At 40.9% G+C, this 23,605-nt stretch overlaps 1 protein-coding gene across 5 annotated transcripts in view; it reads right to left on the bottom strand.

Annotated features, from left to right (window-relative positions):
- Window positions 1-23,605, bottom strand: part of MYRIP (myosin VIIA and Rab interacting protein) — a 409,112-nt gene that overhangs the window by 100,134 nt on the left and 285,373 nt on the right. For 4 of the 5 annotated variants that reach the window (XM_023231569.2, XM_023231568.2, XM_023231571.1 and 1 more), the window contains one exon: window positions 233-369. The exons of the other annotated variant lie outside the window; for it this stretch is intronic. In XM_023231569.2, the coding sequence (XP_023087337.1) occupies window positions 233-369 (137 nt within the window). The remainder of the gene's footprint in view (window positions 1-232; window positions 370-23,605) is intronic. 5 annotated transcript variants of the gene reach the window in all.

Raw genomic sequence — 23,605 nt, forward strand, 5'->3', positions numbered from 1 at the left:
TTCACAGCTTCTAACTTATAAGCTCTAGCCCAGTAGGGATGCTGGAACCAAGAGTCAAAACATAGCAGAGTCTCTGGCATCCGTCCTTCTATTTCTGCTTCTCACTAGTGCCGGATAGTTAAGCAAACTTATCTGTCCCAGGTGAGTGTGCTCCAGTGTTCAGGGCCCCTGAGCCAGGCCTTCTACCCACCAGCCCACCAAAGACTCCCAGAGCGGCAGGAAGTGAGAGTACCTAGAATGTCGAAGCACGCACCACTCTCCAGCCGGTGCTTCCTGTACAGGTTCTTCAGAACCTTGGCACTGCCAAAGCGCTTGAAGCGGCTCTTCACATTATTGTAGAACCATTCCAGAGACTGGGCCCTCAGAAGCCTGAGGAAAACAGAATTAGACAGCAGAAAATTAGAATTATTAAATGGTGAGTTGCAAAACTGCTACAATCCTTCACAGCTCCATCCATCAAGATGTGAAGTTTATTCCCCTTGAATCTGCGCTGGCCTTGTGACTTTCTCTGACCATAGAAAATGGTGAAAGTGATGTTGTGTGAATCCTGAGCCCTGCAGTTTCCTCTCTTGCTGCTCTTGGGAATCCCACAATCTTTATCACATGAGTAAGCCCAAGCTTGCCTGTTGTGTGATGAGAAACGCTTGGCCCAATCATCCCTCTTGCCCCAGCCAGTAGCCAGCTAACTCCCAGACAGGTGAAAGAAGCCATCGGCTAATAGTTTGACTGGAGACAAATGAGTGACCTTAGGTGCGACCAGGAGAACCATCCACTAAGTCACTCCAAAGAGCAAACCAATAAATACTTGACACTTTAAACCACGAAGTTTCAGGGTATTTAATAGTAGGCTTTATATTTGATATTCTTACTGTATTAACAACATTTCTAATTCATCTTACAAAAATAAAGAGCACAAGGAAGATAGCAAAATTCTCTAGCCTCTTCCTCATTCAGATTGAAGCACTGTGAGGAAGTAGTTTCCTGGTTAATGCTACAATGGTTGGTATAAAACATTGGCAAGATCCAGGCTGGGTGCTGTGGCTCACACCTGTAATCCCAGCACTTAGGAAGGCCAAGGCAGGTGGATCATTTGAGGTCAGGAGTTTGAGACCAGCCTGGCCAACATGGCAAAACTCCATCTCTACTAAAAATACAAAAACCAGCTGGGCGTGGTTGTGCATGCCTGTAATCCCAGCTACTTGGGAGGCTGAGGCAGGAAAATCACTTGAACCTAGTAGGTGGAGGTTGCAGTGAGCCGAGACAGCACCACAGCACCACTGCACTCCAGCCTGGGTGACAGAGTGAGATTCCATCTGGAAAAAAAAAAAAAAGATTCTTCTCTTTTATGCCTGATGAGAACAAATTTCTAAAACCTTTCCATTTTGAAAACAGCTGTTTTTCTTATTTTTCTTATTATAAATGTAATAATACACACTCATTTTAGAAAATTCAGAAAAGCAACAGGAATATAAAGGCTTCCAATTCAATGGAAGAACAATTCCACATTTAGTTGCTCTTCTTTTCCAGACCCCAGTGAAATGTGAGAAGATATCCAAAGATAAAAATCAATCTATACAAGGAAAGAATCGGGGTGAGAGCAAAATCAGAGATTTTGACAACGATAGCATAAAGGTAACACAGAACTGTGTCCTTCAGAACAGATGGAAGCGCTTGGACTCTAACTGGAAGGCCCAATTTTGAGTTGGTTGATTCAGAGAGCAGCCTTGGATTATGACAGTACTCAGAAAGGTAATTTAGTGGTTGTGTAGACAATAATGAGGTCTCTTGGTCCCCCATCCCTACTCCGTAACAAATGGGCAATTGGTCTGAGGATGATTGGTCTTAGGCCCAAAAGATAAAGTGGTTCTCTTTTGAAGTTGAACAATCTACTTTAGATTTAAGACTTCAATATGGAGATTAACACCATACAGTGAAGCTATAGAGTTTGGGTATTTGTCCCAGTTGCAAATCTCATGTTAACATGTGATCCCCAATGCTAGAAGTGGGCCTGGTGGAAGGTGTTTGGGCTTTGGAGGCATATCCCTCATGAATGGATTGCTGCCCTCCCTGTGGTAATGAGTTCTCACTCTATTAGTTCATTCGAGAGCTGGTTGTTGAAAAGACTGTGACAACCCTCCTTCTCTCTTGCTCCCTCTCTCACCATGTGACACACAGGCCCCCTTGCCTTCTGCTGTAAGTAAAAGGTTCCTGAGGTTTTTACCAGAAGCAGATGCTGGCACCTTCTTGTAATGCCTACAGAACCATGAGCCAAACAAACCTGTTTTCTTTATAAATTACCCTGCCCCAAGTATTCCTTCCTAGCAACATAAATGGACTAATACAGAAGAAGCCTGTCTTGTTTGGCACTGGGGGAGCCCCTACATGCCTGCCCGTCAGATGTCATCCATGTATACCAAAGCAAAGCCTGTCAATTGCCTGCTTAACTCACAAACTTGGAGCTCTTGGTAAGCACTCCCACCTTTCAGCCCTAAACTCTTTCCAAAAGAGAGGTCTATTGGGAATACTTATCTACCCAATGGCAGAGGAGGCCCATGTTGGTTACCTTTATTCACCAAGTCCTTTGTTCAAAAATATGAATAGATGACAAAAAATCACCAGCCATTTGCAACAATCCAATGGCATAAGAAGAAAGAGCCAAGATAAACTAACAACAAGTAACAAAGGACAAAAAAAGATAACTCAAGGTATTGAAAGTAATTTAAACTCTAATTAATGTTCATAATGGTTTGAAAAGATACTGCATCCGTGCACATCATCCAGGCTAGGGTGATGTGAAATATATGTAGAAGATAAGCAACAACTTATTGGAAATAGAAAACAGGATCAATAGAAAATTTAGTAGAAGACCTAAAAGTTAAAACCAACATAAATTTTCTAGAATGTACAATAAGAAGGCAAAAATATGGAATATACAAGAGAAAACAGACATGGGGGTTCAATTCAGGAGGTCCAGCATCTAACAGAATTCCAAAAAGGAAGAAAAGAGAAAATGAAAGAGAGGGGGAAAAACATCAAAGACATAATAGAAGAAAATTTCCCCAAGCTAAGAAAGGGAAAAGTCTTTAGGTTAAGAGGGCCTACCAATTGCCCAAACAATAAATGGAACATAAAACAAAATAAAGCAGACAAACCTACCTTGCTACATCTTCATGAAAATTCAGATCCTCAAAGATAAGGAGAATTTAGGGGCTTCACACAGAAAAAAATAGTATTTTGCAAAATGATAAAAATAACGATGCTAAAATTTGTAGTCAATAACAATGAATGCTAGAAGACAGTAGAGCATAGATTTTCTAAGAATAAATGGCATGAACTTAGACTTCTATGTTCAGCCAATCCATCATCACAAGAGGGCAAAATAAAGACATTTTCTGGAAAAGAAAATTCTCAAGGTGTATGCCAGGAGAACCAAAAGCCATCAAGAAAGAGGATCTTGGGACTCTAAAAAGAAGGAAACTGTCCCAGGAGTACAATGGAGAGAAGTCCCAGGATTGTGCAGCAGATCTGGAAGGTAGGCAGCCAAAATGGGGCATTCAATGAGTATATAATTAAGAATCTGCATGGATGAAGAGAAATGGTGAAGAAGGAGCCACATCTTTCTTTTGTCAACAAGAATAAGGAAAGGCCATTAGAAGCTTTGGGAAAATCAAAATCAAAACCAAAAAGAGCTCAAGAAAATATAGTCTAATTATGAAGCAAATGAAAAGTTGTATGATTTTGTAAACTAATTGAGTGGAAGAAGAAAGATGATGACCCATTTTTCTTCAAGGGGCCCATGTGTTACAGCCAAGAATAAGTTTTTTTTTTTTCTCTCCATGTATTTCAAGTTATGACTTTGGTCTCTAGAAGATAATATTTATATAATTTAGAAACGACTTAGTTTTCACCCTATTTATAGACAAAGCATAAAAGGATCACACTGTCAAGACATTTGTATTTGTTATTGAAAGAAAAATTAAAAATCATTGACAGCCTGATAGAAGCCTGGCTGTAAAGAGAAAGAGGAATGATGAGGGTAGTTCAGAGATGCTAATTTCCCCATCTTGCAGAATGGAGTCAAAATCTTACAGAATGCAGTCAAGACAGACTGTGTAAGGTATACATACCAAAGATAATGGTTTCGATATGCTAAAGTCATAAAGGTCACCAGCATATAATAAAAGTTTTAATAAAACTTCCAAGGGGAAGGTAAGGAGATAGGAAAAAGTGAACTATTCATAAAAGTCGAAAGTTGACGAATCAATAAATGGCAAGATAAACATATTATTTAGGATTATTGTGGTAGCCCCCAGAAATGTTTAAATGTGATTCCCTGGGGGACTGGGACTTGGCAAGGAGTTGGGGATATAAAATCCTTTTAATATCTTTTACTGGCTGAATTTATTTTAACCAAGTACATGTATTATTATAAAAACTGAAATAAAAACAAGCAAAAGAAGATTCAGAAAACTACCCCAAGTTCTACTACTGGAACCTGACATTAGATGAGTGTTCTTTCAGACTTCCCTGCAAGGTGGTTTATAATCAGCCCACATAGAGATTGGGAGGGGCCCTGGGACTCATGGTGGGGGGTGTGTGTGTGCATACATGCATGCGAATGCGCATGTGCTCATGTGTATGTGTGTGCATGCATGTGTATGTGCATGTGTGTGTGTGTGTATTCATGCAGGCACACAGAGAAGGCAGGGACCAAGAGGTCAGTCTAAAGCTGGTTGGTGCTGAAGGGGCTCCAGGGCCAGAGCAACTCTGAGAGACCAAATTTTTTCACAGAGAGGACGTGCTCCCTCTTCCCACAAAGTTTAGCAGACAGGGGCTGTGGGGCAGCAGCAGGGCAGCCACCTGGATTGGCCAGGAAACAGTGATGGCGGCAGTGGGGAGGTGCCCCTTTTAAACGGTTAGTGACTTCAATGAAGAGAAAAAGCCACAAATGGGTTTTCCTAAGCACACGTGTCTTTCAGTACATACAATGTTCACACTATCTTTTAACAAACATGCTCACACTGGCTTTGATCTTGCTGTTCCCTCTGCCTATAATACAGTTCCCCACAGATAGTCTCAGGCTCAGTCCAACACTTCATTCAGGCCTCTGTGCAAATATCGTTTCTCTTGGGAGGCCTTCCCTGATGATCTTTGCAAAAATGCCACTACCACGCCAACATGTCTGTCCTCTTACTCTGATTTTTATTCCTTATATTTTTATAGAATACTTCTTTGTACCTATTTAGCGATATGTAATTATCTATGATTAAGTAATTATAACAATAATCACTATATCATCATATTGACAATTAATTATTAATTTGTTTGTTATCTATAGGCTCAAGGACATAGGCTCAAGGAAGACAGATTTTTTTCCCACTCCTGTATCCCATGTGCCTAGACCACTAAAGTGCACCTAGTAGTCACTTGATAAAATCCAGTACGTGATGGACAGACATTGTTTTATAACTTGTTTTTTCCACTTAGTATTCCTGATTGACTGTAATGCTGTTGAAGTCTTCTCCCATGACATCTTCAGTCACCTCAGAGTTCTCCATAGTATGGACACAGCAAACTTTATATAACTGATCTCCAATCTTTGAACCTTGAATCCTTCCCATTTCTTCGGCATTAAAAATGGTTCTGTGATGGATATGCTGCCAGCTAAACAATTTCACATATCCATAGTTGTGGATCCTAGAAGTAAAGCAGCCAGGTTCAAAGATGCGACTTTTTCAGAAAGCTTGCACCAATTTACACTTTCCACCCATGGTGTGAGATTCTAAAGTTCCTCTCAAAGTGGCCTCACATTAAAGAGAAACCCCTGAAAGAGTCGCCAACTGGTCCATGGCAAAGCCCACTTCTGGTCCCCAAATGCAGCTCAGGAAGGAGAATGAAAGGGCAGAAGGCAAGCATTATCTTCTCCCCTCTGGTTTGGTTGAAAAACTGAAATTGAAATTGAGAGGTTTGTCTTCCTCATTGAGGGAGAAAAAGCACTTATCTAACACAATATACCAAATGTATAATTTCTTTCACATAAAACTTCATCATATAATCAGTGTCACTATTATGAAAAAATGAGCACAATTTTTCGAGTGCTTGCTCTGTCTGCCAAAAGTTTTCCTTGCATCACCTTATTTAATTCTTGCAGAGTACAGTGCAGTGGTAGGCACATGGGTGCGGGTGCTGGTGAAGTGGCCCAGGTCCTGGCATTTACTACAAGTGTGGTCTTGAACACATGACTTAATCCCTCTAAGCCTCAGTTTCTTCATCTATAAGATGGGGATGATGACAGTAACCACCATATCACGCTGTTTTGAAGATTAAATTATATAACATAAACAATAAGGTGCCTGGCATCAGAACAGGGCTTGATAGTTTCTTCTAATAGCTCTAAAATGATGAGTCCTCTCTTTCACAGAGGCATAAATCAACATGCAGAAAGAGTGAGTTCCTTGCCCAAAGGAGCAAACTCTTGAGCAGGGATTAAAAACTGGGAGCTTGCAATCATGCACAAGTACTATTCACAGGCACCCAGCATGAATAGAGACTCTCTCTCTCCAATTTGTTTTACTATAGAATTTTAATTTATTATAAGAAGCATCTGTCATTTTTATTTAAAAAAAAAACACTGATAAGGCTATTTTCAGAATTTAGAATAATGTAACAGAAAAGAAAGGAAATACAGAAAGCCTTGCTTCTGGAAATCATGCCCTCTGGGCCTATGATTTATTTGATATCTTTAAAAGCACAAAAGAAATACAACTGCAGAAGAGAAATCTTCTCCAGCCTCCTTCTTCCACACACTGCCCTGCTCTCTGAGCAGATGGTCACCAGAAGGGCTCAGCTCTGCAGCTGGAGGGGTCCACATGGTATCAGTGGAGGACAGTTGTTACTGTGCCCCTCATTCTTCTAAAAGGGACATTTCTTTTCCTTTTGGGACACTCGTCCCTCCCTCTCCAACTTAGTCTATGTGGTTCTGGAAGGCTGGGTACCACTCCTGGCACTAGTGTTGATGGTCTCATGACTCACACTTGCCATTGGGGTTGAGCTGGGAGCTTCCACCGGAGACCTTGGTAACAGATGCCCCCTTTCTGCAGGGCTGGCTCCATGGCAGAATGAAAGCCTAGAGGTTCAAAAGCAGATCTGACAGTCGGGAGGGACAGGATTTTGTTGATATACCTAGAACACCTGTATCTACTCAAGCTTAAAGTCAATCCCTGGACTTTACTATTATATACGCCAATATTTTCTCTTGTTTGTTCAAGCCTTTTTGAGTTGAGTTTTTATTATTTGCAACCAAGAGTCCTAATATCATGTTCTAAGTTCTAGACAGCCCGAGAAGACTTTAAGTGCATCATTGGATGAGTTCTCCATTCACTGCTTATACCAAAACTCTACAGCATTCCGAAGTATTTTAATGAACTTAACATAGAATGCCTCAGCTTACTTAAGTCTCAGAGTGGAATTAGGGCACCAGCCTGGAGCTGCAGGGAGGTGGAAGACAATAGTAAATCGTGGGGAATGATCTGTAAAACCACAGGCTGATTTGGAGAGCAGAAAACTTTTCCTTAAAAAGTAATGTGCTTTATGTCACATACAAAAATGATAAGATGTGTGAGATAGATATGTTAACTAGCTTGATTTAATTATTCCATAATGTATATATATCAAAATATCACATTGTACCCCATAAATATATACAATTATTGTTTGTCAATTAAAAATAAAATGTAAAAAATAAATTTACTTTCTGCCAGGAAAAAGTACTAATGTGTTTTCAATTATGATTTGACTTAGAGTTAATGTAGAGAGCTTTTCTGGAAGCTCTTCCTTGGGGCTTCCATGAAAGGCTCAGTCATGATTATCTTCATTTGATATTACTGATTTTATTGCATTTATTTAAAAACTTATGGCTCAGAGGAAACTCACAGGATGCACGTGGCTCATGGGTAGAGGTGTGGGGAACAGGCTGTGAGGACCCCAGCACCCCGGGTGGACTGGCTAAGTGTACAACTCCCTGGCCCATGCTCAGGTGTCTGGTTTCCGACTAAACATGCACAACTGCAGGCAAGGCTAGATGAGAAGAATCTTTGTGTCGGCATGCTGCTGAAATAGAAGAGAGGGTGGAATCCTGCGTCAGTGCATGGACTCATTCATTTGTTCACTCACTCATTCTTTCATTCTTTCACTATGTATTGAGGGCCCACTATGTGCCAGGCACTGTGTTAGACGTATAGAAGTGACAAAACAGACCAGGGCCTTAACCAACAGTGCTGCCAGACTAATCTGTTCAAAGAGTGCTAGGTAAGTCAGGAGATGGAATGGAAAGTCAGGTAAAAGGCATCTTGGGCATGGCTGGACTGCCTGTGTCCCACAGGTCCTGGGTTCTGTATCATTCCCACAAATGTGTGAGAAACCAGAATCTACCTGCTTTCTGTCCCAGGCATTTTCTCTCATAATCAAACTGCTTCTTCTAAGCTTCAGTAGGTGTGTACGAGTGGTGGCTTAGGAAGAAAGGGAGATGCTCTCCTGGTGATGAGATTTATAGGGAAAAGCTTTCCATCTTGGAACTGTCCAGAGTTGTCCATGCTTGATTTCCCTGACTTATTTTTTAAAAGATTCCAAGTTGGCCAGACTCAGTAGCTTACACCTATAATCCCAGCAGTTTGGAGGCCGAGTCAGTCAAATTGCTTGAGCCCAGGAGTTTGAGACCAGACTGGGCACCATGGCAAAACCCCATCTCTACAAAAAATACAAAAATTAGGCACAGTGGTACATGCCTATAGTCCCAGCTACTCCAGAGGCTGAGGTAGGGGGATAGATTGAGCCCAGGATGCAGAGGTTGCAAGGTGCCAAGATTGCACCACTGCTCTCCAGCCTGGGCAATGAAGCCAGACCCTATCTCAAAACAAAAAACAAAACAAAACAACAACAACAAAAAACATTCCAAGTTATCCCTGAGATCCCTGAGGATGATTACACAAAGATTCTTAGCTCTGTATAGTTTCACAAACTTAAGCATGATAGTCTCTTAAAATACCAAAGCTTTTAAATAATCAACAGCAGGCCAGGTGCGGTGGCTCATGCCTATAATCCCAGTACTCTGGGAGGCCGAGACAGGTGGATCACTTGAGGTCAGGAGTTCGAGACCAGCCTGACCAACATGGTAAAACCCCGTCTCTACTAAAAAATACAAAAATTAGCTGGGCATGGTGGCAGGCGCCTTAATCCCAGCTACTTGGGAGGCAGAAGCAGGAGAATCGTTTGAAACTGGCAGGTGGAGGTTGCAATGAGCAGAGATCGAGTCATTGCATTCAAGCCTGGGGGACAAGAGTGAGACTTCTCCCAACAACAACAACAACAACAACAACAACAACAACAGAAAATCAACAGACACTACCCAAAGCAATCTACAGGTTCAATGCAATCCCTATCAAAATACCAGTGAAATTCTTCACTGAAATAGAAAGAAATTCCTAAGATTTGTATGGAACCACAAATGATCCTGAATAGCCAAAGCAATCCTGATCAAAAAGAACAAAACTAGAGGCATTATATTATCAGACTTCAAAATATACTACAAAGCTGTTGTAACCAAAACAGCATGCTACTGGCATAAAAACAGACACATAAACCAGTGGAGCAGAGTAGAAAACCTCCAATGTAATCCACATATCTACAGCTAACTGATTTTTGATTAAGGTGCCAAGAACACTCACTGGAGAAAAGACAGTCTTTTCCACAAATGGGGCCAAGAAAACTGGATATCTATATACAAAAGTATGAAACTAGACTCCCACCTCTCACCCTACACAAAAATCATCTCAAAATGGATCAAAGAACTAAACGTGAGACCTAAAGTAATAAAACTGTTAGAAGAAAACATAAGGGAAATGCTTCTGAACATTGGTCTGAAAAAGGATTTTATAAATAAGGCCTCAAAAGCACAGTCAACAAAAGCAAAAATAAACAAATGCAATTAAATTAACAGCTTCTTCACAACAAAGGAAACAACTGACAGAGTGAAAAGACAACCTACAGAATGGGAGAAAATATTGGCAGACTATTAATCAGACAATGAGCTAATATTCAGAATATACAAGGAACTGAAGCAACAGCAAAAAACCAAACAATCCAATTAAAAAATGGGAAAATGATCTGAAAAGACATTTAAAAGAAGACATACAAATGACTGGATCTCATCCTTTCTTATGGCTGAACAGTAGTACTCCATTGTGAATAAGTCAGGCACAGAAAGACAAACATTGCATGTTCTCACTTATTTGTGGGATGTAAAAATCAAAACAGTTGAACTCATGGAGATAGAGTGTAGAAGGATGGTTACTAGAGGCTAGGAAGGAAGGGTAGTGGGAGGTGGAGAGGGAGATGAAGATGGTTAATGGGTACAAAAAAATCGTTAGAATGGATAAGACCCAGTATTTGATAGCACAACAGGGTGACTATAGTCAATAATAATTTAATTGTATATCTTAAGATAATTAAAATCATAAAATTAGATTGTAAGACAGTCTAATTTTGAGGATAAATGCTTCAGGGGATGGATCTCCATTTTTCATGACGTGATTATTATGCATTACATGCCTGTGTCAAAATATCTCATGTACTCCATAAATATATACACCTATTATATACCCATAAAAAATTTTAAAAAGACATACACACATGGCCAATGAATACGTGAAAAAATGCTCAAATTACTAATCATTAGAGAAATGCAAATCAAAACCACAATGAGGTATCATCTCACCCCAAGTAGCATGGCTACTTTCACAAGAACAAAAAATAACAAATGCTGATGAGGATGCAGACAAAAGGGAACTCTCACACACTATTGGTGGGGATGTAATTAGTAGAACCACTATGGAGAACAGTGTGGAGGTCCCTCACCAAACTACAAATAGAACTACCATGTGATTCAGCAGTCCCACTACTGGGAATTTATCCAAATGAAAGGAAATCATTATACCGAAAAGACATCTGCACCCCCATGTTTATTGCAGCAATATTCACAGCAGCCAAGATATGGAATTAACCTAAGTGTTCAACAACAGATGAAGGGATAAAAGATGTGGTATATACAAGAATGGCTAATATTAAAAAGACTGACAATACACAGTGCTGGTAATGATGTGGAGCAACTGGGTCTCTCATATGTTGCTAGTAAAAACAGTTTGGTGAATCCTTACAAAGTTAAATATATACTGGTTACTATACAATACAGTAATTCCATTGTCAAGTATGGAACTCAACAGAAATGACATGTCTACACAAAGACTTGTACATGAGGCATAGAGATCCACCATCTTGTCTCACCACTGCCCAAGACACAGACATGGCTTCTGTTTGCAAGTCCCTATGAAATATTTCTTTTTAAGAAAAATAAAAAGATGGCACAAGAAAACTTATAGCAATTTTGCTCATAACAGCCAAAACACTGGAAACTGATCAAATGTCCATCAGCAGGTGAATCGATAAACAAATAAAACTGTATGCACAAATGGACTATTATTCAACAATAAAAAGGAACTGCTGGCAGGGTTTGGTGGCTCACGTCTGTAAACGTAGCACTTTGGGAGGCTGAGGTGGGTGGATCGCTTGAATCCAGGAGTTCAAGACCAGTCTGGGCAACATGACAAAACCTCATATCTACTAAAACTACAAAAATTAACTGGGTGTGGTGGCGTGTATCTGTAGTCCCAGCTATTTGGGAGGCTGAAGCAGGAGGATTGCTTGAGACCAGGAGTTCGAAGTGGCAGTGAGCTATGATTGTGCCACTGCACAACAGCCTGGGCAATAAAAGGAGACCCTGTGTCAAAAAGGAAAAAAAGGAACTGCTGATATAAATGACATGAATCAACCTCAAAAACGTTATGCTAAATAGAACGTATAAATTAAAATTGCAATTGTATTATTCCACTTACATGAAATATTAACAGAAGCAAAATTAATCTACATTGACAAAAAGCAGATCATTGTTTACATGGAGCCAGCAGTGGGACTGACAGCAAAGGGGCACAATGAAACTTCTCAAGAAGTTGGAAATGTTCTATATCTTGATTGTGGTAGTGGTTATATGATTGTATATATTTGTCAAAACCTGTTGAACTGTACACATAAAATGGATGCAACATACTCTTTGTAAATTATACCTTAATAAGGTTTAACCCCCAAAAAGAATAACTTTAAAATACAGATGCAATACAAAAAATATGGTATATATACACCATGAAATACCAGTCAGCCATGAAAAAGAATGAATTTCTGTCATTCACGGCAACATGGATAGAACTGGAGGACATTACATTAAGTGAAATAAGCTAGGAAGAGAAAGTTAAACACAGCATGTTCTCACTCATATGCGGAAACTAAATAAATTGATCTCATAGGAGTAAAAAGTAGAGCAGAGGATACAAGAGGCTGGGAAGGGTAGGGGGAAGAAGAAGATAGGAAGAGACTTATTAAAAGATACAAAATGACAGCTGGATAGAAGGAATAAGTTCTAGTGTTCTATACCACAGTAGGATGACTATAGTAAACAATAATATATAATATAGTGTCAAATAGCTAGATGGAGAGTATTGAATGTTCCTGACACAAAGAAGTGATAGATGTTTGAGATGATAGCTATGCTAATTACCCAGATCTCATCACTACACGTGATATGTATCAAAACATCACTATGTACTCCATAAATATGTAAAAGTATTATCTGCTAATAAAAAACCTTAATGTCGGAAAAAAGGCATGGAAATTTATAACTTCTATTAACTAAGGGGAAATGTTAAGTATCTTAAGATTCCTCAGAGAAAGAGAAAGCTGGTATAAAATAGTTTTTAAGAACTAGGTTATTAAAAAGTTTAAACATTTCTTGATTTTTATCTTTCAGTATGGTGTAATTCCTCTAAAAATTGAAAATTTTAATATGATCTTTTGGAAATAATCAACAGCAAACCTTCAAAATTTACCAATGACAACACAGTTAGAATTCATTACTTTAAGTCCTTTGAGCTACCGTTTTCTCATCTGCAAAATGGGATAGGTTGTGCCTTACAGGGCTAGAGGAAGAATTAGATAGCTCAACCGAGAGCTCCCAGAGAAACACCAGACCTTGGTACTCACTGGGGGAGCCAGCAGAGTCTGAATGTGAGTGAACACACCTTCCCTGCATGGCCTCTGTGCATTTGTCCTGTACCAAATGCTGCAAATGAGTGATTCTCAGGAGGGGACATGCGCCTTAATGCGGGCAACAGCATCATTTGTTGGCAGAAGTGTTGTTTTCTGAACACATATGTTCTTGGAGATTCTATGGTGACCTGTCCTTCTACTTTGCTCCATTTCCCTAGGGAGAATAATTGTAATGAAGCGTTTTACTGATGGGACACAAAGCAAGGCTGAGGATAACAGACTGCTGCTCAGATGATGTAAATAAAGTTATGACATAGATGTATGACCAGATCTGTCCTGCAAGAGCTCATATAGTTGTCAGGATAAGAGAGTGCCCTAAAGACCAGAGGCAAGAGGCTGGGGTGTGGCCATCTTTCTATTGAAGCTTCCCCTGAAGGAAGGAATGAGGGAGTGATGTGTTCCAGGACAGGTTGGGCAAGTCCCTTGGAATTACACTGGAAAAGTACAGCACTATGGATAAAGACAATGCTCTGGGGCCAGGGAGAAAAGAATTCAAATTCTGGAGCTCTCTCTTTCTGGAAGTGCCGCGTCAGGCAGTTATTCTACCTCTTGGTGCCTTGAACTTCATCAGAAGGGAAACAACAAAAGCTCCTACTCCTACAACTTGGCTGTGGAGATTAAATGACAGATAGAACATAAAGCATGTTGCAAAGTCTAGCACTGAACACTGTGCAGTCTGAAGTCCACGTTATCAGTAGTACCATTATTAGCACAGGTTCTGAGCCTGGGTTCCGGTCCCTGCTCTGCCACCTCTTAACTGTGTGACTTTGGGCAAATTACTTAACCTTTCTCTGCCACCATTTTCTCACCTGTAATAGAGGGATAATAATGGCACTATGGGGTTTTGTGAGTAGTTGAGAGAAGAATCCAAGTAAAATACTCATCTCTGACACAATAAAACCAATCACTATCCTCATCACGGTCAAGAGCGCGTTAGAGGAAGTTTGTGTAGATGGGGAGTGTCAGGTGTCCCACTCTGAGAGTGTCTAAGGGAACAGATGAGGAGAGCTGGGGTTTAACAGAGGTGCGGTCTGGGTAGGCAGAGAGGTGAGAAGCTCTGTTGCACACTGAGCAAACAGCAGGGGAATGGCTGCATGCTGCCTCTCATCAGAAATAAGCATCTTCACAGATTAAAGAGACTAACTTCCTCCTTCCCCCAAATAGTCTGTTTCTTCTGTATGGAGATTTACACTTGACAAAGTGCTTGCAGGAGGGCCACCCCCGGCAATTCCATTCTGGGAATCTCCCCAGAGAGGCACTCACAGGTGTCCCAAGGGTGTTCACTGAAGATTTGCTTATAACTGAAGAAAATGTAAGCAACCTTGGTTCATTCATTCAGTCATTGTTCACTCATTCACTTATTCATCTGATATATACTGAGCAACCAGCATGTGCCAGATGCTGATGTAAACACTGAGTGTACAGGAGTGGACAAGACGGGCAAGGCTCCCAGTCTCATGATGTTCACATGCTAGAACAACAGGCAAGTTGGCTGACAGATAACTAGATCTATTCTATGTTGGTGTGGCAAGTGCCATGAGAAGAAATGCAGCAGAATAAGAGGAGGAGAAAGTGACTGAGTGGGGAAGGGGAGCTATGTTTGCAGGGTGGTTAGGGAAGGTGTCTTTTGTACAGAGGCAAGGAGAGAGAGTGAGCCATGTAGAATCTGGGGCAAGAGCATTCCAGGTGGAAGGAACAGGAAGTGCGAAGACCCTGAGACGTGAGCACCATTTGCATGTTTGAGTAAACAAAGTCAGTGTGGCTGGTGTGGTGTGAACAAGGTAAGGAGTCCTTCAATAAGACAATGATGAAATAAACTGTGATTAATTCATTTAACAAGAGATTATATGTACAATGGTATTAAATAAAAAACCAAATCTATGCTTCTCAACATGTTTAATGTAGAAATATAAACTTCAGAACTTTATGTATGCATGATGCCATTAATGTAAACTGAAAACACCACACAGAGCAATAGTGTACATCTTTTTAGTCATACATAAAGTTGTAAAATGAAATAACATGCATGGGAACAATATATCCAATTTAAGAGGGAAAAGAAAATGGAGTTAGAGAGTCACAATAGAGCTTTAACCATACTGGAAAATGGTTTGTCTTCTAACAATCTATGCTGGTGGGTTCATGAGAGTCGTCAAATCTATACGATTTGTAGATGGGTGTCTTTACAGCATGCCAAAAACTTCTGAGAATGTCGGAAACATTCCACAGTACGACCAATCAAAATTCAAAACATACATTTTTTTTTTTTCTTTCCTTTTTTGGGAGACAGAGTCTGTTGCTCAGGCTGGAGTACAGTGGTGCGATCTCGGCTCACTGCAATCTCCGCCTCTTGGGTTCAAGCGATTCACCTGCTTCAGCCTCCTGAGTACTAGGGATTACAGGCATGAGCCACTGTGCCCAGCCTCTAAACATACATACTTTCTACTTATTTCCCCCATTATTCTTAATAAAGCCTCATCCAACTTTCTCACCTCTTCTCTAAGCATAAATCTTTATCACGATACCTCACAGCACTATTTTAATTAATTATTTAGGGATCTGCCTGTGCTGCTAAGTTAAGCATCCATCAAGAGAAGGGCCCATGGCTGGTCCCATGCATTCTGCAGACACAACTTGATGTTTGTCCTATTATACGAGGCCTCCTAAGACGATCTCTACAAACAGAACATGATTACAGCATACTGGTTTTTTTGTATACCTAAGATGTGAGCACCTCTTAAGCTCTTATCTTTCTTGGCATCACAGGAGCGTTTTTAATCAGTGAGTGGATGAATTCTTATTTTCACAACTGACTCAATAGACATGAATTTCTTTAGCAGTCCTTCCAGCCCTGTACTGTTGTTGTTTATGCAGACTTTGTCTTCTTCCTTCAGTTCTATCACTCTAGGCACCACACAGTGTGGCCTTCTGTGTTCTCCTCAGCACTGAATACCACACAGGTGTCCACAGAGACCTCTGACCACATGTCAGTCTATTACAGTTTCGTTAGTTTCCACCATGGGCCAGTGCTCCATCAGCTGACATGAGCACCTCCATGGCAGTGCACTAGCTTCAACAAAGGCAATATGCTGGAAGACTCTGAGGAAGAAGGGCTGAACTGGGATGGGTGATGAGTCCAAGTCCCAGCTGGACTGCCAGCACATGCTGTGTGCCTTTGGTGGGATCAGCCACTGGATGCTATATCCATCTTTTTGTATCAGTCTCATGCCCTGAGGGGTTAGGCAGAGATTCTGTACCAACCCTAGAGGAAGGCTGGTGGAGAGGCAACCCTCTGGGTGGCCAACTTCCAAGCTGAAAAGGAAAGGCTAGGCAGTACCCTCATGCCCTCAGGGTGGGGCTTCCCAAAGAGTCTCATCTTGTATCGGATTCACTGAGAGGTCAAAATCCTAGGGGAACCCAGGGCCCCTGCCTATTCTAGCTCAGGGCCCTGGCCCAGAAATATATACAAATTTGGCCTTACACTTCTGACTCCCAGAGCTCTTGGGCTTCTGGAGAATTGCTTAGCCACAGAACAGTCCAGCTCTTGAGGAATGAAAATGTGACAACATCATTTTTAGGAGCTACAGGTGGGCAGGTGGCAAAAGCAGAGTGTCCTTTGTTTCACAGCTACAGGCTTATCTGCTGGGTTTGCAGTTAAAGGGAGGAAGGAAAGAACATTTATTTGAGAACTTCTTAGGTGGCAACTGGTGGGTGATATGCTTCGGAATAAACCTCTCTTCTGTAACTAAGTTCTAATTTAAAAAAAAGTGAGGTTCATTTTTCTGCAGCTATAGAGACAATAGCATATTTTCTAAACCCTCTAAGTCTTTTTTTTAACCTCTCTCAGCCTTACCTTATTACTTGGTGTCTCAATGTCTTCCCTAATTCCCAGCTCAGGGAAGGCATTCAGAAGAAAATTGATTCTATAAGCATTAAAAATTTGATTTCTTAAAAAATGATAAAAGCACATTTTAGATTCATTTTGCTATCATTTACTGACAGCCTCCCCAACCCAAGCTACTTCCAAATAAGTCTTTTCTACATGGAGAGAACCCTTGTTTATATGTCTAGATATTCAGAAGGGGCCCTTCCCACAAGGTAGAAGAAGATGAAGAGAAGCTCTCATTGAAAAAAAAAATTAGGGATATTTTTCCAGTTAAGAAAAGTTTTGGAAAAAGAGGAGATATGAGGGAGGGGGAAACTTGTCCTGTCAGATGTTAAGATACATTACAAATATATAATAATGAAAACAATGTGGCGTGTTTAAAAACACAGCTATAAATAGAAAAAGGAAACCCTGAAAGATAATGTACCAAAATGTAACTACTGATATCTTCAAATAGTGGTAATATGGGTAACTTTATTTTTTCAAATTGCATAAATATACACTATTTTATAAACAGAGAAGAAAGATACTACAACTTTGATGAAATTTTCCAAGTAAGAAGAAAGAAGATCATATCCCCTAAAGTGTATTATGAAGGTCTGTAGCCACAGGGAGGATAAGATGGGAGCTCTACCCTCCTCACTTACTTGCGTGTGATATTGGGAGAGTCATGTACTCTCTTTGAACCTGCTTCCCACTTAAAAATAATGTTTATAAAATCTACCTCACAGGCTGTGAAATTAAAAACAATGTCACAAAGCACCTATTACAATATTGGCACATAGCAGGAATGCATCCGAGAGTGAGGGTGACAAGCTACAAGAAATACAGTAAAAAATAACAAACATAGAGGTACATCTAGGTAAGAGTTGGTACAGAATGTAAAAATAAGAATCAAAACACTACCAAGCTTTGCTTATATGGAGTTTAGATTCATGGGAGTTCACTATACCCTGGCATAGAAATCACTAACAGAAAAGCTGTATTCCCATTTTTTTTTTTTGGAGCATGGGGGCAGGTAGATGGGTTGCAACTTTTCACAATGGCAATTCTTCAAAATTCTCATAAACAACTTCTAGGTTTGTATGGACCATCCATCTTTACGGAGTTTAGTTCAATACAGGCATATTTTTTGAGCATTTTGCTGTGCCAAGTCTAGTTCAAAATACTGGGGTTATGAAGGTGACTAAGACCAAGTGCTACCCCAGTGAACTCACAGTGTAAGAGGAAATGATGCTTCTGGGTTTGGGTGCATGGGTTGTGATGGTCATATAACTAGCCAGGATAGGAATATAGGAAGAGGATCAGGTTTAGAGGGAAGACAGAAAGTTGAGGTAGGACAATTAAATTTGCAGTACCCATCACATTCCCAGGTGGTAAGACCTGGTGGGCATTTGTATATACCAGTCTGGATATATATGCACACACACACACACACACACACACACATATACACGCACACACACACACAAATACACATATGTATATTTTTAGGAGGGTAGAAATTTGGATTAGAAATATAGATTTAGGACCTCCTTGATCCATAGGTAGTATTAAGCCAGTAATGGGTATATTGCAAGTATAAATGATCATTATCATTATTTTACTGAGGAAAATGAAAACAAGTAATTTGCTGATATGTCGCTGACTAAACTAGAAGCAAATCTGGGAACAGACTGTAGACATCATTCTTGGGTCAAGGCACATCTGATCAGGTTGCTTTTCTTCCAGAAATCTTAGTAGTGTTCTTATGGCAAATTGGGGCTTTTGCTTCAGAGTTCAAGCAAATAGAAAGCTGTGTGAATCAAAGAATCAGAATAAAATTTAAAATCACTGTGTTGTTTCCCTAAAAAATCGTACTTAACATCATACTGCGAATACTAATCACTTCAAGGCACTTGTTGTGTAAGCAGTTTTCTAATTTCTTTTTCCATGACACAAGTAAATTTGTAAACGTGTGTATTCTCATTAGAAGACAGACTGGAATCACATAGAACAGCACTGAAATTACAATCACATTAAAGTTTCACCTAGGAATGCCAGGTTGATTTTGGCTCATTAGACTAAGACAATACAGTTGTGAGAAGCAGGCAACTGAAACACTGCTCACGCCCTGGCTGCCAGTGAGGAAGCAAGGCATTCCTAGGCCTTCTTCCCCAACACAGTAGGGCACTGTGCAAACTAAGAGTTTACATGGGAAAGACTCTGTGAGATCCTGAAGATCTTGCTATTCCCAGTGTGGTTCTCGGACTAGCAGCGTGGGCATGGCCTAGAAGCTAGATAGAAAAGTGTAATCTCAGACCACCACACTCACACTGTGATCTGCTGAATCAGAATCTGCATTTTAGCAAGATTCCCATGTGTAGCAAAATTAGCTGGGTGTTTTTGGAGGTGGAATGGCTTTTTTTTTGGAGACAGAGTCTCATTCTGTCACCCAGGCTGGAGTGTAGTGGTTCTATCTCAGCTCACTGCAACCTCCACTTCCCAGGCTCAAGCGATTCTCCTGCCTCAGCCTCCTGAGTAGCTGGAATTACTGGTGCCCGCCACCATGCCTGGCTAATTTCTTTTTGTATTTTTTTGTAGAGACGGGGGTTTCACCATGTTGGCCAGGCTGGTCTCCAACTCCTGAGCTCAAGTGATCTGCCTGCCTCAGCCTCCCAAAGTGCTGGGATTACAGGAGTGAGCCACTGTGCCCAGCCATGATTTTTTTTTTCTTTTAAATTTTGACCACAATCCACTTAGTAGAAAAAGAGATAGAGTAGTTAACTTGTTTCCCCCCTTGTCATTTTTTTTTTAAAAGAACTGAACTGAGTGATAAAAAGTTTTGAAGAGGAATTGAATAATTAAAATGCGACTTCCAAATTCAGATACAATAGTTATAAGAAAATACAATGCTAATAATACTATTGATACAAATTCAAATCATTATACATAGACGGTACACCAAGCAGTCCGTAACAAGCTAAATTGAGAATAATGAAGCTACGCTAACATTTCTTTGTTGGTAAAAATTTAAGCACAGCAGCAATTAAAATCCATGACCAATTTAAAATAACCTTGTAGATTTATGAAAAATGAAGTATACCTCCTGAAAATTGTAAGAATGTGATTTGTGAGCTTTGCTTTGGTTTGTGTATGCAGGGTAAATGCACCCGATGGCAATAATTGAAGCATTCTCTTAGAATGTCCCTGTATGGCAGATATACCTGAATGTGTGTTCCAAGCTGGGGAATCCAGGTGTCACCAACCTGGAGATTCACTCCTTGTCTTTGATAAATATCTCAACCCCCGGCCTGTCCCATGGGACACATGCCATACAGGGGATTGAGGCCTTGAGTTTTGGGTTAAATGAAGGCTGGAAGGTGGAGGTCGTTAAGGGGAGGGTGTTAAGTGAAAATACTATATAAACTACATGCTCTTTGGAAGTGGTTGTGGTTTTCCTGCCCAGCCTGTAGCTACTGAGCCATGCAACTATGTTGTATAGCTCACCACCATGGACTGTAGGAAGGCAGATAGGCTGCCTAGTCCGCCACCACTGGACTGTAGGAAGGTGGATATGTTGTCTAGCCTGCTGCCACTGGACTATTTCTGTATATAAGTCAGTTCTCCTATCCAGCTTGCTGCCACTGGAATCTCTCCCCTGTATGTAAGCCCCTATTAAAACTCCATGTCTTGTTTGCTGGCTCTGGGTCTTGTCTTTGGCCTCTTGAACCTGGTGCCTTCCCTACCGAGGTTAATAGGGGTTTGACACAAGAGTGTAGAATACAGAATGAGAAGATTCAGCAACCACTGATAACACACTCAGCAGTAAAAGAGAAAGCATTCTAGGTTTTTCAGAGGGACTCTAATATAGACAATTGGTTATATAGATGATGAAACAGTTAAAGCTCCTGGGAGAAAATGGTGAGGCATCTCAGAGACTAGGAACAGAGCGGTTCTCTCCCACCTCAAGGCCAGAGGGATGAGGGAACAGGCAGTGTTACCAGGAGTAGCATCCTGGAGCCGGGAGCTGGGGCCACAGAAAAGGTGCAGCTGCTTCTGGAGATGCTGCCTCAGGCAGAGAGACAGGAAATACACTGTACCATGTCTGCTGTCTTCCTTCTGCTCTTCTACCTCCCAGCATAGCCTGACATTGGCCAAACTGAGAAGGGAGTCTGGGTAGCACAGCCTGTGGGGCTCAGTGCCCCTCACTCTCAACCAGGAACACAGAGCAGGGGAAAGGCAAGGGTGGGAAAATCCTGACACCTATACCGATGTTAACTTCTGAGCACCAGATCCTAGTAACCCTAATAACTAATTTCATAGATTACAGCAAGTGGCCTTCATTTCAAGCAGAAATCTAATTCTGTAGAATTGTGAACCACTTGATTACAAGAAGGGAAGAAAGGAACTACATCTGGGATCAGTTTGCAGCCTATGAAAAGCATCCCAGTGCCTCCAGAAATTGGGCTGGTTGTTGGACTGCCCTTTACTATTTACCACCAGAGTGACCAAAAGCAAGTCGCTAACCTCTCTGGGTGCCATGTTCCTTACCTGCAAAAATGGAGAGGGTAATATTTATCTGGTAGAGTTTTATGAGGCATCATTGATCTAACATGCTTAAGTGTCTACTATAGAGCCTGAATATAGTTAAGCACTAAGAAAATGGTAGCTATTTAATCTTAGAAAAAAGAAAATCTTCATTAGATTTAAGTCATATTATAAGAAAGGTGTTTTCTTCTAAAGAAGTAAAACAAAAGAGTTGCTCTTCCATATGGACCACCCACATAGGGGCAGTAGGAGGACCTTGGTTTTCCCATTAGGGCTAATAACTGACATCTATTTGGGACTCAGATGTTTGTTACATGTTTTTGTAGAGCAAAGCTGTGCAGGTACAGTTTCCCTCAATGACAGCGTGCACTGTTTCCTGCCTGCTGAGGTCTGCAGAGGACTTTCCAGCTGGGTCTGTCACCTGCCGATGGCAGCTCATCCAACTGACTGCTCAGCGTTGAGGATAGGCCCAAGGAATGTCCTTGCTGCTAGCATCACTCACTCCTACTCTGCTCAGCGAGACTCAACTCTTAGGAATTATTATTTCTAAATAGTTCCTTGGATAGAGGGACCTTCAAGTAAACTCAAGGTCCAATGACACAGTTTGCAAAAAACAAAACCAAAACCCCAAGAACAAAAAAAATATTTTTCTCTCCTTCAAATTTGGTTGTAGGCAATGTATTTAACCTTTCAGAAATTTTATTTCCTCAGATACAAATGATGAGAAAAAATATTTCATCAGATTTTCATAAAGATTAAATGACATAAACACATAGGAATTAGTCAGCACAGTGCCTCACCAAGGTAACTTTTCAATACATGCTATTTTTTTTGCCATCAACATCATTATTTAATCCTAAGCCCTCATTCACTCCTTTTTGAAAGGATGTAGGTATAATCAATAAATTAATAGTAAAAACAGACTTGGCAGGAAATGTGTTTGATTCTTACATTTCATCTTACCCAAAACGCTAAGGTGTTTCTTAACCTTTAGCAGTTCTTAAACGTGAATATGTGTCAGCATCTCCTGGAAGGCTTGTTAAAACCAGCTTGCTGGGCCCCACCCCACCTGATTCAGAGGTCTGGATGGGGTCTGGGTACGGGCATTTCAGATAGCTTCTCAGGTGATGTGATGCTGCGAGTTCAAGGATTGCACTTTAAGAACCACAGATTTTGAGATAGTTTGGGCAGGTCGTTAAGAGCCCATGAGAAGGTAGTACTGATTCCATGCTGTGAGGAAAACAACAGAATCCCATCCAGGTGTTTGGAATATAAGACTCTTTCAGCCTTGACAGCATGAAGGCCCTTGAGCACAGAGTCAGAGCAATCAGTTTTGAAAAGCCAAGAGTGGCTGAGAGGCTGGATGGAAGAGAACAGCCCTCACGCTGAGACCCCTGAGTATGTCACTGGGAATTTGCAGACAGACATGGCTCAGAGGCTGGAAGTGTCATGTTCAGTTGATACATGACAACTGCCATTAACGTGAAGCATCTTGCTAAGGGTAAGATGCCGGAGCTGACAAATAGCGAGAAGGAAGAAAAGCCTGGAGGAGAAGTGAGGAGACATGTGTGTGTGACTTACCCGCAGCTGCTCCTAGGCCCTCTAGGCACAATTTCTCTGATCCCTACAGCAATTAGAGGGAGACAGAGAAGGAAAATGAGGCTGAAGGAGATGTAAGATGCCCAAGGTCACATAGCTAGTGTGATGGTTAATACTGAGTGTCAACTTGATTGGATTGAAGGATACAAAGTATTGATCCTGGGTATGTCTGTGAGGGTGTTGTCAAAGGAGATTAAGATTTGAGTCAGTGGGCTGGGAAAGGGAGACCCACCCTTAGTCTGGTGGGCACAATCTAATCAGAGGTCAGTGAATATAAAGCAGGCAGAAAAATGTGAAAAGGAAAGACTGGCCTAGCCTCCCAGCTTACATCTTTCTCCTGTGCTGGATGCTTCCCACCCTTGAACTTCAGACTCCAAGTTC

Source organism: Piliocolobus tephrosceles, chromosome 2 (genome assembly GCF_002776525.5).
Source record: "Piliocolobus tephrosceles isolate RC106 chromosome 2, ASM277652v3, whole genome shotgun sequence".
NCBI classification, from domain to species: Eukaryota; Metazoa; Chordata; class Mammalia; order Primates; family Cercopithecidae; genus Piliocolobus; species Piliocolobus tephrosceles.